The 15733-nt window shown below is 36.3% G+C and overlaps 1 protein-coding gene across 1 annotated transcript in view; it reads left to right on the top strand.

Annotated features, from left to right (window-relative positions):
• The window catches only part of TM9SF3 (transmembrane 9 superfamily member 3), a 69888-nt gene that overhangs the window by 39610 nt on the left and 14545 nt on the right, over positions 1-15733 (top strand). The window contains exons 8-10 of the mRNA XM_086680513.1: positions 42-136; positions 3435-3565; positions 14296-14435. Of these exons, the coding sequence (XP_086536639.1) occupies positions 42-136; positions 3435-3565; positions 14296-14435 (366 nt within the window). The remainder of the gene's footprint in view (positions 1-41; positions 137-3434; positions 3566-14295; positions 14436-15733) is intronic.

Raw genomic sequence — 15733 nt, 5'->3', positions numbered from 1 at the left:
GTTGGTTTTAACTTACCATATATGTTGTTTCGCCTTTTCAGGAGGGGATCAATGCTCAGTACAGCCATATTTGTCTATGCTGCTACATCTCCAGTGAATGGTTATTTTGGAGGAAGTTTATATGCCAGACAAGGAGGTAACTTATAAGTGATCTCTTCGTATTTTTAATTATAGATGCCAATATTCTACTGTGGGGTATTTGGAATTTAAAATGGATAGTACAGCCATTGTAAAATACTTTGTGTTCCCATTTCACATAATGTCTACCAAACCGGCTATGGGATCTACTTTGCTTTTATGGAATCCTTGCATTTTATTTCTGAAAATTAGGAATAATTAATAGATTATGTCCATTGTTCACTGTGAAGTTAGCTAGCCCTGAGGAACATGTAGGAGAGAGTATATTTAAGTTATTGATATTACTTTGCTTTGAGGTGCCTTACTTCCTAAATGTCCTCCATGGGAGGCCTCCACATAGAGTATATAGTGTTACAGCTGAATATAAAGGCATGTTTTTTGGCTTTTGGATAAAGTATTGGACTGGAAGGAGAATAGGAGAGAGCTGTTTATTTCTATTGACTCTGAAATATTTATCAAAGGACCCTGCATTAAGATTTTTGTTATTCTTTGTCAAAATCTTTTGCTAAGATTAGCACTTCATCTTAAATACTCCCTCGCTTCTCTACTTTTGTGACCTGGAAATGATGGGAGATACAGGGATGATACAAAGGTACTGCTCCATGGTGTTTCTTTCTGTGGTAGCATTAAAGGGTTTTCACATTTTTTTGTTTTCCCTGTAATTGGGGCCAGAAAAGTACTGAAAGTAGATTTGCGTATTTCAGTTTATGACAGAAGGGTTGTTGAAAGACCTTAAAATTATATTCCTAAGGATAGAGACTTTCTCATGTGATTTTCCCAGCTCATCTTAAACAATGTCAGCATTAAGGGATCCTGCTTTTTAGTCGACTAGTCTTATAGATAGATTATTGGCATTCTGAGCATGTATAGGACCATTTAAAATTCCTCCAGTATATCCTGGTTTACCATTACTCTTTTTATTGGTCCTACTAGATTTAATGTGACTTGTACCTTCAGTGTAAATAAATCTTTGGGTTGCCTGAGGGAGTATCATAGATTGCTAATTATTTTTGTTAACTGTTCAATGTCTTATATACCTTTAGCTACAGGAAACAAGTCTTATCATAACAGGATTACCATCCTAAGGAAATCAGGATGCCTGAGTCAACTTCAGCTTTGAATTTGATGTGAAAACTAGTTAGGCTAAGAAATTTACATTTTATGACCTCCAGAAAAGTCTCCACAGCAGAAACATTATTTAAAACAGGAAATTTATTCACTCTTGGACAGAAATTTGCTTTTAGTTTGATTGCAAGTTAAGAACACCTAGCTACACTTTTCTTTATTACACTTAACTCTTGAAAGCAGAGTTCAGACTCAAACCTAGGAGTATCAGATGTTACCACGTATAATCTAAAGGTTATTTTCTGATTGACAGTGCCTTGAGGAGGTCTGATCGTGTACTGATAATTTTGTCTGAGCGATCCCTAAAAACCAGGTTAATGTAAGAAGTCAACCCAGAGAGTTGAGAATTTTTCAGACTTACTTCATTGCACTACAGCGAAGGTCTGCATATTGTCCTCAGTGTACTGGATAATCCTCCAGACCCAGTTTGAAACTAGGGGTAGCCTGGAACTTGACCAGAATCTCCAAGGTTGCAGGGGACCAGCAGGAAGCACAGTGTAGATGCCTGGGCTACTGATTGTACCCAGTGGAATGTGTGTGGGATTTTTTGTGACTGTTGGAGGGAAAGGGAGTAAGAGAATTAAGTATGGAATTTATTAATACATTCTGAATCTGAGCAGGTAATGGAAAGTGTAGGAAAAGATAGTGCTGAGAAAGAGATAGAATTAAATTGGAAAAATAATACTTTAATTAATGGCCACCCTTTTTGTGTTGTTTTTGTGTTAAAATGCTGAATGTTGAGTCTGTGTGTGGAAAGGAGGGCCCTTGAAACTTAACCTGAGAAAGAAATAATATAGAGTATATAGAGGTGATACTTCAAAATCAAGGAGTTTTTCTGGAAGAATGTCAAGATTTGGGATAGTAATTCTGAGATGGATGTTTGAAAGAGCTTCACATAGAAGAAAACAGAAATTAGGGTATTGCTTATTTTGCTTATAGCACTTTACTTTTTTTTTTTTTTAAGTTTTTATTTATTTATTTTGAGAAAGCGCACGCGTGCGAGAGAGAGAGAGCACACGCGCGCACTTGAGTGGGGGACAGGCAGAGAGACAGGGAGAGAGACCCCAAGCAGGCTCTGCACCATCAGCGCAGAGCCCGATGTGGGGCTTAAAACTCACGAAACGTGAGATCATGACCTGAGCCTAAGTCCAGTGCTTAACCGACTGAGCCACCCAGGAGCCCCACTTATAGCACTTTCTGTTTGGGTCCCGATTGCTTTTGGTTGTGGAGTTGAATTGTAATATCGATCCAGTATGAAGTCTTTGTGTTTTGTTCCTAAGCAGTATGCAGGTGCTTTCTTGGCAGTGCGCCTGCTCGTATACTCTGCTGTATTAGAAAGATCGCTCCTTGTTCTCCTGATCAATATGCACACGATTTAAAATTTTTGATGACATAGTTTAAACATTCATTTCTTTGACTGTTTAAATAACAGTTGTTCACTGTATAGAATTTTGGCAGTACAAAGAGGTACAAAGAAATAGTGAAACTTAAAGTCTGTAGTTCTAATTGCTGAGAGAGAGAGCTCATGAAACACTCTTTTGTTTTTCCCTTTTGAAACAAATTTAAATATGTATTTATAATCATAATTACAGCTAAAAGTAAATTTGGGGTAAGTTCAACTTAACTAGGGGTAATTTAATTTGGGGTAACTTAAACTAAGTATTTAAAAAAAATTTTTTTTTAAGCAGTGTAATCCTCTTTTCAAATGAAAGCTTACATGAACTCCATTGTGTAAATTTGTTGAAAATGGACTTGTTCTGGTTAAAACCGGGTTTGGGGCTCTTCTTTCACCAGTGACTTCATGGGCACCTCCAAGAAGCTCCCGAATTCCTAGTTGGAAAACGCCTATATAGGCCGACTTGTAGCCCAGAAAGATTGAGTGGCTTACCAAAATTCACAGCAGTTCAGTGGCAGTATCACGACAGAAAATTAGGACATTTTACTATATAGTCCATTGCTCTTTTCTGGTGCATCCACTTCAAAAGCTGTTTGCATTAGACATACTTGAATAGCTGTTGTCCTGAAACAATCATTAGAGTGTCAGATTTTAAGATGTTTACATGAGAATTTTAAATAAATGTTTTGGCACTAAAGAAACAATAATTTGGTGCCTTATGAACATTAATATATGCCCCTCACCTCCGATTTTCATTATTTCCTTTCTCTTTCAGGAAGGAGATGGATAAAGCAGATGTTTATTGGGGCATTTCTTATCCCAGCTATGGTGTGTGGCACTGCCTTCTTCATCAATTTTATAGCCATTTATTACCATGCTTCAAGAGCCATTCCTTTTGGAACAATGGTAAGTTGCTTGAATCTTGCTTTTAAACTGGAAAAGTATAAGCATTCTAATATGAGGCCTGCTATCTCTCTGAAGTACCTCTTCGTAAGAAGAATTTTGGCATTTGCAGCCAGTCCCTGACCAGTCACAGAAAGTTAGGTGAAGAAAACTTTTCCTTGATTCTGTGAACCAGTGAAGTGAAAGTCTGACTTCTAAGTGTGATGAGAGAATACTATACTTTTTATCAGAGATGGGAGAAACTAGAGAATATATTATAGAGGAAGAATAATGACATACGAAAAATGAGGGTGTTTTAAGGTGATAGTGGGTGCGTTGGTAGTGTTAGGAAGTGAAGCTTCTCCATAATACATTTTCTTTTTTCAGTATACACTGAAAACATTTATACTGATATGTTGCTACAGACATTAAAACCCTATCTCATATCTTACCTGTAATCACAGACTTTGAAATATTTTGGATCTTTTAACTACATTAAAACTAAAACACAGATGTATACCAGTGCTTTACAAAGGTAACCCACAGCCTCCAAATTGTTCTTGTTGTTACCTTTTTTTTAAAGTGTTTATTTATTTTTGAGAGACAGACAGAGTACAAGCAGGGAAGGGACAGAGAAAGAGGGAGACACAGAATCTGAACCAGGCTCCAGTCTCTGAGCTGTCAGCACAGAGCCCGACGCAGGCCTCGAACCCACGAACTGTGAGATCGTGACCTGAGCTGAAGTCAGACGCTTAACCGACTGAGCCACCCAGGCGCCCCTTGTTGTTACCTTTTTGGAGCAGACTTCAATGCTTTGTTTTATTTTGTTTTTAAAGATATACATATATATATGTATTTAATGTTTATTTATTTTTGAGAGAGACAAAATGAGAGTAGGTTAGGGGCAGAGAGAGAGGGAGACACAGAATCCAAAGCAGGCTCCAGGCTCTGAGCTGTCAGCGCAGAGCCTGACGTGGGGCTCGAACTCATGAGCTGTGAGATTATGACCTGAGCTGAAGTCGGACACTCAACCAACTGAGCCACCCAGGTGCCCCGACTTATTTTTTTTTTTTTTTCAACGTTTATTTATTTTTAGGACAGAGAGAGACAGAGCATGAACGGGGGAGGGGCAGAGAGAGAGGGAGACACAGAATCGGAAACTGGCTCCAGGCTCTGAGCCATCAGCCCAAAGCCTGACACGGGGCTCGAACTCACGGACCGCGAGATTGTGACCTGGCTGAAGTCGGACACTTAACCGACTGCGCCACCCAGGCGCCCCTGCCCCGACTTATTTTTAATGTACACTTGTGCAGACATGTGCACACTCTTATGCACATGTATGCAAGGTGCACCATGGTTACTGCTTTTCAGAGAGGCTGTGTAACGTGGTCAAGGTCATACAAATATTGGCAGAACTGTAACTGGACCCATATCTCTTTCTGAATTTTGATCTTTGGTTTTCTGTCAAATGGTTTCATAAAAATTCCAGGTGATTTTGGTTGTTTTATAATCTGGGTTTCTCAAAGATCCTGCATTATACATTTTTACTAAATGTTTGATACTTTTGAGTTGGAAATATTTTTGAAAATTGCTTCAAAATTGGCATTCTTGTTTTTGTTTTTTTGCAATCCAAAGTGAGTGATAATAGTTGGGAAAGGGTAACATAATTAATTACGTTCAGAACTAGAAAAGAATTTGCTTCATAATAGTTACAGGCCATTAGAAAGTATCTATAGGGCTTCAACTATCTCTTAAAGATCATCTGCTGAATTAATTATTTTCATAGTGCTTTAAAAGTTAAAATTCAGATTCTGCTATAATTTTCCTCAAAGTTTTGAATTGACGTGGTGAAAATTATATTTTAAAGTTGCTTTGCTTCACTCAAATTTTAAATTTTACCGCTTGTAAAGAGGGTTTTAAATTTTCAGTGTAATTTGCCTTTAGATAATTTAATGATTACTAGTTATTAGAATACAGTTTCAGCCTCTGTACTGAGCCGAAGCAGGTTGATAAAAGTGGTCTTCGCACTTGCAAGACTGGCTGCTGATGCCGAGCAGGCACCTGAAGTACCTTGTTCTTCATTTATTTCCAAATTCGGAATGAAGGACATTCATCGCCCTCAAGTTTTAATCAGATGTGTAGTCTAACATTTTTTTTTCTCCTTTAGAAAGTATCAAAATTTGTTTAGAAAATGAAATTTAAGAACTTGAGGTGAATGTTTGACCCAGCTGTCCATTCAGTATTTTAACTAATGAAATTTGTATTTTAGTTATTTGTTGATATTACAAAGGAAGTGGTTATACAGTCTCAAAATCTCCATGGCTCTCAACCCTAGGTACACATTAGAATCCTTGGGAATTTAAGTAATTTCAGTGCTCATGGCTTCGTCTTAAGCCAGTTTAATCTGTTTTGCTTTAAATCCAGTCACTAGCGTTTACCTGACTCTGGTTCCCAGCATCTGGAGATGGACCTCTCGGCTGAAAGGCTCCCAAACCATATGTTTCTGAGAAGCTGTGTGCTCCTACTTAACTGGACACCCTTGTTTGAAAATCAGTCTTCAGATACTCCTGTTTGCTCTTCCCCTGGCCTTAGCTGTTTCTGTCCCCCATTCCTTCGATCTCGTGGACATTGAGCCCTTTCTCAATGATCTTTCTCTAGTTCTCTGTTTTCTCAAATACTTCATAGCTACGGATTTAATCCAACTTTGGTGAAAGTGATTTCAGGCGTTTGCCTGCTTTAATAGAGGCACCCACATAATAGGGTTTTGCCAACTTGGGATCTGGAATTTTGTCAGAATACTGCTGTTGTCACCAGGACTAGTCCAAGATTGAAAGTGAGCAGAATTTGTCTTCAGACCCCAACTTCTCTGCTCAGGTGTACCTAATTACACATAAAAGCCATTAAATCCGTGTCAGATTAAACTTTTTGAACAATTGTTAATCTTCCTGGCTTAATAAAGATAAATGTAAGTAGAGGGTAGTAATAATAATCTGAGCTCATATCATATCTCAAAAATGAAATTCATGATATGTGATCAGAAATTACCGCAGTAAAGAATGGAGACCAAGACGAATGAACAGGTACTATTTTATATCTCTCAAAGGTTATGAGGAAAGTAGAATATCCCTAAGTGTAAAGGAATAATAAAGATCTATATATATAAAAAAACAAAAACAAAACTGTGTTACCTAACCTGAACTTTTGACAAACGCTAAGGCAAATTGGGATTTTGTAAAAATGCTTTCCTAGTGTGACCACAGGCTTATTACATGGGATTAGGTGATGTAACAGAGTAGAAGAAAAAATGGCTCTAACCCATTCTTTTTCTTTTTCTTTTTCATTAAATAAAATAACCTTTAAACAAGAAAAGATAAGAGGAAAATAATCCCTGATAAGGGGGAAATGAAGCCTAAGAAAGGGAAGGGGATTCCTGGTACAGGACTCCACAGCTACCTTAGCTGTAAGTTTGCTGCTTATGTAAGTGACCTTTTAGACATACTGAGAGATCATGCTAATAAGCGATGTCTGAATAACTGTGTAAGAGAACAGAAGCATTGTAAAACTGGACATTGGCAAATTTACTTTTCCAGAAGGGAAAGGAAGAAAGTGGATTCTACCTTACAAAATGTGGTGAATTTGATGAAACACAAGATATTAGAATGTTACTAAAATTTGTCTTTTAAATCCTGGAAATAATGAACATTGGGAGCTATTATGGATTTATGAAGACAAAAATACTAGAACAACTTCATTTCCTCTTTTTGGTAGGTTTTAGTAGATAAGAACAAAAGATTGGAAAGTATTGATCTTGTTGGACAAGATAGAGAAATATAGGTGGAATAGTACAATCAGGTAGATGTGTAAATAGTTATAGAATTAAAGAAATAGAACGATATTACTAATAAGATGTCACATATGTCTTTCAGTAGAGTAGACTTTGACCAATTCAGATGATTGTTAATGATGTGTATAAAGGCATAATGAATTGAAGATTAAGTTGAAAAAGGACATGAGATCAAGGAGAAAACTAGGAATGTGGAATGATGAAGACAACATCTAAAACCGGTCTCACCTGACTGAAATGATGTGCCAAATTTGACCAGACGAATTCTAATAGAGAGAGATACATGTGTGTTGCATTTTGTAGTTTGCCAAAAGCTCTTTCTTACCTTATCTGGTTTCAGAAGGACCCAAAGAGATAGGCAGAGCTAGTGACATGTGTTATCCCTGTCATACAGAGCAGAAGCCCAGGACTCTTGCAGAGTAACTGACTCAAATCACATTTTGTTTGTTGTGCTGTGGTGATGATTTGTTTTTGTTTGTCTATTTTCTTTCCTTCTTTTCTGCCAAAAGGAATTTTAGCTTTATGCTGAGACTTGTGAATGTAGAATATGTTATGCCTTTGTGTGTGTGTGTGTGTGTGTGTGTGTGTGTGTGTGTGTGTGTGTGTTTACAGCTGTGTAGAGATATAATCAATACATGATAAATTGTATGTATTTAAAGTATACAGTTTGTTGAGTTTTGATATGTGTATACATTTAGGAAACCATCACCACAGTCAAAAAAAGAAGGTATTTATGAAGTCCAGAAGTTTCTCTGTGTACCTTTGTAATTCACCCCTTTTTTCCTCCTTCTTCTTCCCTCCTCAGGTAACCATGGATCTGCTCTCTGTCATCATAGATTAGTTTGTATTACCCAGAATTTTATCTAAATACAGTCACATAATATGTTCTTTTTTTGTCCTTTTTCACTCAGAAAATTATTTTGAGATTCATTGATGTTGCATGTATTAAAGTTTATTGCTTTATATTGCTCAGTAGTATTCCATGGATATACCACAATTGTTTACCCATTTATCCAGTAATGCATTCTTGGGATTATTGATCCCAATTATTAATGCATTATTTCCAGTTTTTGGCTATTATAAATCAAACTGTTATGAGTATTCATATACAAGCCTTTGTGTTGGATATATTTTCAGTCGTCTTGGACAAATAACTACAGTGGAATGACTGAGTCATACAATATAGTTTAATAAGAAACTTCTAAACTGTAACAATGTGTGTTGACTATACTCAAAAAAAAAAAAAAAAAAAAGAAGAGACCACTAAACTTTTCTACAACAATTTTGTCATTTTACATTCCCACCAGTATTGTATAGGATGAGTTGCAGTCACTCCACATCATCTCTGGCACTTGATGTGTCTTTTTAATTTTAGTCATTCTAGGAGATACATAGTGGTGTCTCATTGTGGTTTTAGTTTGCATTTCCTTAATAACTAATCACATTCAAGCTCTTTTGTGTATTTATTTGCCATCCCTATCTTTTTTTTTTTAATGAATCTTTGGCCTGTTTTTTTATAGGTTATTTGTCTAGTTGAGTGGAAGAGTTCTTTGCATATTGTACGTACCTGACCTTTGTCTTAGTTTGGAAATCTAGTCTCCCCCTTTGTGGCTTGTCTTTTTGTTCTTTTAAGAATATCTTTTGATGGGGCTCCTAGGTAGCTCAGTCGGTTGAGCGTCTGGCTCTTGATTTCTGTTCTAGTCACGATCCCAAGATCATGGGATCAAGCCCTGTGTCGGTCTGTGTGCTGAGCGTGGAGCCTGCTTAAGGTTCTCTCTCTCTCCCTCTGCCCCTCTCCCCTGCTGGCGCTCTCTATCCCCCAGGGAAAAAAAAAACCAAAAAAATATCTTTTAAAGAGCAAACATAATTAAGTGTAATTTATTGATTTTTTTTTTCTTTATATGTGCTTTTCTGTCCTTTTGCCAAACCAAAGATCAGTTAGCCTTTCTCGTGTTTTCTTCTAGAAATTTTATAATTCTAGCTCTTAAATATGATCATTTAAGGTCAGTGATCATTTTTGGTAATTTTGTATCTTGCATGAGTAAAGAAAGGGTCAAGGGTTTTGTTTTGCTTTGCTTATGACTAGTGTTCCAACATTTCTTGAAAAGAAAACATGCTTTCTCTACTGAATTGCCTTAGCACTTTTGTTGATCATCAACTGACCATATAAAGGTGGATCCATTTCTGAACTTTTTGTTTTCTTCCATTGATTAATTTGTCATGTTTTTATGCCAGTGTGACATTATCTTGATTACTGCAATTTTTATAATTTTTGAAATCACTTCTTTTTCAGTGTTGTTTTGGCGTTTTTAGGTTCTTTGCATTTCCATCTAAAGTTTAGAATGACCTTGTCAGTTTATACAAAAAACCCTGAGATTTTGATTGGGATTGTATTGAATCTATAGATCAATTTGGGAAGAATTGACATCTTAACAATATTGAATCTTTTAATTATTGAACACAGTATATCTTATATCTCTTAACCTAGTTTAATTTTTATGTGCAACATTTTGTAAATTTTGTTGTTTAAATTTTGTACATCTTTTATTGAATTTACCCTTAAGTATTTGATATCTTTCATGCTATTTGTAAATGGTATTTTTAAAATATCAGAAAAATAATTGATTTTTGTATATTGGCTTTGCATCCTGCAACTTTGCTAAAGTTACTTATTCTGATTTCTTTTTTTGTAGATTCCTGAAGATTTTTTACATAATCATGTGGTCTGTGAATAAAGACACTTTCACTTCTACTTTTCTAATCTATATACCTTTTATTTCTTTTTCTTGCCATGTTGCACTGGCTACAACCCCCCAGTGCAGTGTTGAACAGAAGCAGTGAGAGCTGACTTTTCTTGTCTTGTTCCTCCCCCTAGAGGGAAAGCATCCAGTTTTGTGCCATCAAGTAAAACGTTACCTGTATTTTTTTTGCAGGTGCCCTTCATCAAGTTGATGAAGTTCTCTTCTGCTTAGTTTGCTGAGAGTTTTTTGTTGTAATTATTTTGAATAGAAGTTGGATTTTGCAGTGGCTTTTTCTGTATCTTTTGAGATAATCTATGATTTTTATTTTTTAGTGTGGTAATATGGTGAATTATATTGATTTTTGAATCTTAAACCAATTTTTCATTCCTTCAACAAACCTCAGTTTGGTATGATGTATTATCTATTGTGTATATTGCTGGATTCCATTTGCTAAGATTTGTCAGTTTTTTTTTTTTTTTTTGCATCTATATTTATGAAAGATATGATCTGTAGTTTTCTTTTTTTCTGGTTTTGCTATCAGGATGATGCTAGATTCATCGAATAAGTTTTTAACTTCAAGTCCAATGTTTCTTCTGTTAGAGTACTGACATAGCTCGAAAAGCAGAATGGGAAGTTATTTATTAGCATGTTGAGAATAATCTCATAAAATAGAAAGGCTTCTTATAGGCTTTTGTGTTTGAGTTAGTGGTACTCTGATTATTAGTTCCTATTATTGAAATGCTTATAGACATAAAGGCGTAAATGTATGAGTAGAAAAAGAGTGATAAAAATTGTCTAGTCTGAGCGTGTGGTGAAGAAATGCATAAACATAATGACTGGTAAGACAATATATTACCTGAGAATCACCTTACCTAAAAGCAATTATTGTCTATCACCGTAAATAAAATTTATATTCTTTAGAGTTCCAAAACAACTCCTCTCAGGATGCATTTTCCCTCTCCATTCATTCCATTTACAACACAGATTTCATAAAAGGCCACTTTGGAAGCAAAGCTGGAATAAGTACTAGCCACATTCTTGGTTTGTGACAGATTAGAGGAGCTGACCAGTTGGTACACTTTGGGGTATTAAGTGCTGATAGGCAGTACTTGTTTCTAACTTGCTCTTATTGTAGATCACTCCCTCAACCTTGAGTAAGTCCCCCACCCCCCCCAACCCCTGCACTTCCCTACCTGTTTTCGATGTTAGTCCGTGCACGGTGGCTAGGAGGCCAGGGGAGGGCCCTGTATCTGTTTGAGCCCCAGAGCTTTCATGAGTGTAGTAGACTAATGGGTTTGTTTTTTTTTTTTAAGTCTTAACTGCTAAATTTCATTTTAAAATGAAACTATGTGGAAGCCCAATATAGAAAATAGATATCAACATGAATCCTTTAGTGTAAATAAATTTTTGCAAATTCAGTATCGTAACATTCTATATTTAATGAGAAGCAGTAAAGTTGTGATGAATACAGATCTAATGTAAAGGAGTATGAGTAAGAGTTCAGTCATATCTTCTTCAGTAACCAGTTTATTTGGCTAAATATCAGTCCTGAGAAAAATCCTGACTTCACGGATGATTTGATTCATGTGACTTTTTTTTTTAACAGCTTGCCTTACAGTCTCAGAGTAATTCTTCAAGTAAACTCATCCAGAACTTGAACATAAAGGAGTCGGAAATCGGTTTCACAGTTCAGTCACTAACAGTTCTAACAAACCACTAACGTTTTTTGTCATGTATAAGAAAACAGACAAGCAAAGGGGAAAAATTAAACAGATATCAAACAGTTGATAATGTCTTGATGAGACTGTTTATAGATTCCTTTATTGATTATTGTCGTTTTGCTTTGAATGAGCACACAGACAATATGCCCTCGTGTTGCTTGCCACTTAATTGCCTGCCACGCATATGTGCTATAGTACATTTGCTTGTACAACTCTAATAATAGCAAATATGTACAGGCCCGAATGGGATCGATGGGAGGGGAGGGAGAACAAAAGACCAGTGTAGCATTACAAACCTTCCTAATCAATAACACATTTACGAGAAATCCAAATATAGACACATCAGGAGAAACTGTTCTCAGGTTTGCATGAAAATGAGTTAATCTGGTTATGATAGCCTCAGTGTATTAATGTTTGACACAGAACTCCTCTGAATCTATTTTTTTTAATCATACTTCAAGATATTTTGCTTTTTATTTTTTTTTTCAAGTTTATTTATTTGTTTTGAGAGAGTGCACGAGCAAGGGAGGAGCAGGGAGAGAGGAAGAGAATCCCAAGCAGGCTCTGTGCTGTGAGTGCAGGAGCCCTACATGGGGCTCAGTCTCATAAACCATGAGCTCATGACCCGAGTCCAAACCAAGAGTTAACTGACTGAGCCACCCAAGCAGCCCTATACTTCAGAATATTTTAAACACTGTTTTCAAAGGATAGTCAAATTAAATGCTTGTGGAATTCCTGAAGCTCTTCAGCAAGACCTGAGGGTTCTGTGCAATAGTTTGAAAACCACTGTCCTAGAGCATGTCATTCCTCAAAGGAATTATTTTCTTCAGCTTCTCTTCAATTCTTATTTGAAATTAACACTCCTGGGAAAATAAGAGGAAAATACATAGGTCTCTACTACAGTATATTAACATTTATGAGTCCTGTATACTTAATGATAGCAAATGAATAATTAAGAAAGCAGTCAACAGCAACAATTGAGACTGAATTCATACCCCCAGGGGCTCCTGGGTGGCTCAGTTGGTTAAGTGTCCGACTCTGGATTTTGGCTCAGGTCACGATCTGGTTCGTTTGTGCTGACAGTACAGAACCTGCTGGGGATCTCCACCTCCTCTCTCTCTCCCTCTCCCCCGCTCATGCTCTCTTTCTCTCTCAAAAATAAACAACAAAATTTCATCCTCCCAGGTATGTATGAGACAATGTATAATTTGCAATGTTTTCTAATATAACCTTATTTTTCATGTTTCACATATTCTTGTTATATGAGCATAAATTCATATTACTAATAGGTCCAAATTGAGATACCAATAATTTGAGTTCCTAAGCCTGATCTTTAAAATAGAATTCCAGGACTTTTGTAACTTTCATACATTTATACAAGTTTTACCTGGAAGGGATGTGATTCTGCCCTTTGATTTATTTAAAACACACACACACACACACACACACACGCGTGCGCGCGTGGGTAGAGTGATGTGGTTTGCACTCATGTTGCTTAAAGATAGACCCCTCGTGTGGTAACTGTGGATTTTCTATTCTCCACCTCTTCATTGTTCGTTTCTTCACAATTTTTATTCATCTTTTCTCTCACTTTTACTTTTTATTAGAAACCTAAAATGTATAATTGGAAGAGATCTTAGACGCAGTTCAGTCTTCCATTTTGTAGGAATTCATAATGAAGTGGTTTTAACCAGATGCTGGCTGGAAAAGAGCTTGAGTGAGTCCTTGAGTACCCAGATTTATATAAAGAAGAAAAGCACAGAAATAATTATTTTCCTGACTGCTTTGGTTCTGGAATCTCATATGGTCTTCCCTGCAACTTTGGACTTTGAACCACTGATGGGCAGAAAAATGTTCATGCCATTTTAGTAATGACCCATAGATAGTAAATAGAGATCCGCTTCTGTTAAGATCGATCCTAAGGCGGTGTGAAATGGAAACGGTCATGGATGGTGTCTGAGACTGAACCGAAATGGTGGTCTGGCCACCTCCCAGCTGTGTGGGCGTGGGAAGTTACTTAGCCTCTCTAAGTCTCATTTTCTTCATCTGTGACATAGGGAAATAACATGTAAAGCTCCTTGTGTATATTAGGAGCTCAATAACATAAGTTGGTTATAGTGACAGTAGGTAAAGGATATGTTAGAAGCATGACAGCTAAAGGTGAAATCAAGAGAGGAAAAAGGGCTGCAGCAGACACCAGATGGGAGGGTGGGGAATGTGAGCAGCTGCAGTAGGCGGGAAACCGTTCAGCTTGTATTTAGTTCAGTTCTACTGTTTCAATGCACATTCTTCACCTCTTTTCGTTTGTATATATCTTAAGCAATTTTAACCTGTATTGAACTTGAACGTTTTATTTTGTGGTCAAATTGTGTTTAAATTTTTAGGTGTCCCCTTTATTTTTATAAATGTTCTTCTGAGTAATCACACACATTTTAATTTAATTTACAGGTGGCTGTTTGTTGCATCTGTTTTTTCGTTATTCTTCCTCTAAATCTTGTTGGTACAATACTTGGCCGAAATCTGTCAGGTCAGCCCAACTTTCCTTGTCGTGTCAATGCTGTGCCTCGTCCCATACCGGAGAAAAAATGGTAAAGAGAATGCTAAATCTTATATCATTGTCTCTCACAATATAGAAATTCGTAAGGCTATTCTATATATATAACTTTTTGAATTGGCATGCATTTATAAGAATGACTGTCTTAAGAATTTGTCTTTTTAACTTTTTCCTTCAACCTATATTGTTCGCAGTAGTAATCAATTATATCCTTATTTCACTTTCTGAATATCGGTGCCATTTACAGATAAATTTAAATGCTTTGATAAGTACACTGGTGCTTAGAGGTGGGTAGGAACTAGAGCTGTAACAGTTTTATTTACTGTAGTATACAGGCCAGAATTGACCTGCTGCCTATTTTTATAAGTACAGTTTTGTTGGAACATACCTATGCCTGTTCATTCGCAGATCTAGCACTGCTTTTACACTGCAGCATCAGAGAGTGAGACCCTGTCACCTGCAAAACCTGAAATATTTACTGTCTGAAACTTCACAGAAGAAGTTTGCCAACCCTTGGCTTACAATTTCATTTTCCTTTCCAGATATTTTGTTATTCTAAATAATACACACATTTGTAGCCACATACATTGTACCAGTTGAAAGATGAATTAGGATTAAGACCAGTTATAATTTACTGACTTAATGTTCTTTATCTTCACTTCTGGGATAGTATAGAATCTCTCAAATACATTCTGTTTTATGGCTAAAATGGGTTCTTAAGAACTCCCAGAATTCAAGATTAATCTTGACAAAGGATGATGAGTATTTGTTAAACAACTGAAGGGATTCTTTAACTGCAGTAATGTAAACATAGTTTACAGTTTATTTGACCAGTCAACTTTGAAATTACGATTCTTAATGGATTTTTAATTTGAGATAATTTGTATTTTTTTTTCAAATTTTGGACATAAAATGGGATGTCATTAGTTATGTTATATTTCTAATTTTTGTAATTCACATTGGAAAAAAACTAAATATTTTGCCTTTTGAAATTAGCACATTGGATGTTTCAGTGCTGATTTATGCTATTCTGCATTCTTCATTTCCTGATTGTTACTAGCAGACAAAAGTAGAGCAGTCTTGCTGTATGGACACCTGTCACATTCTCCATCGCATAAGAAAGAGCTGCACAGTAGACTCTGTTCACACATTGAAAAGCCTCTGTTCCTAGGTAGTTTGCCTCATTATAGACATAATTTATAGTCAGAGACTTACATATACAATCTTCTGTAGACTTGGAGGTATATAGACATTGAAATGGAGGCCGAATAAAACAGCACCTATAAGGGAGGGTGACCTGTTAGAGTGTTAGGATTGTCCATGTTCTTTTTT

The sequence above is a fragment of the Puma concolor genome, chromosome D2, assembly GCF_028749965.1.
Source record: "Puma concolor isolate L17-30 chromosome D2, mPumCon1.1.hap2, whole genome shotgun sequence".
NCBI classification, from domain to species: Eukaryota; Metazoa; Chordata; class Mammalia; order Carnivora; family Felidae; genus Puma; species Puma concolor.
The sequence above is the reverse complement of the archived record's forward strand: the minus strand, read 5'-3'. Positions and strand labels throughout refer to the sequence as shown.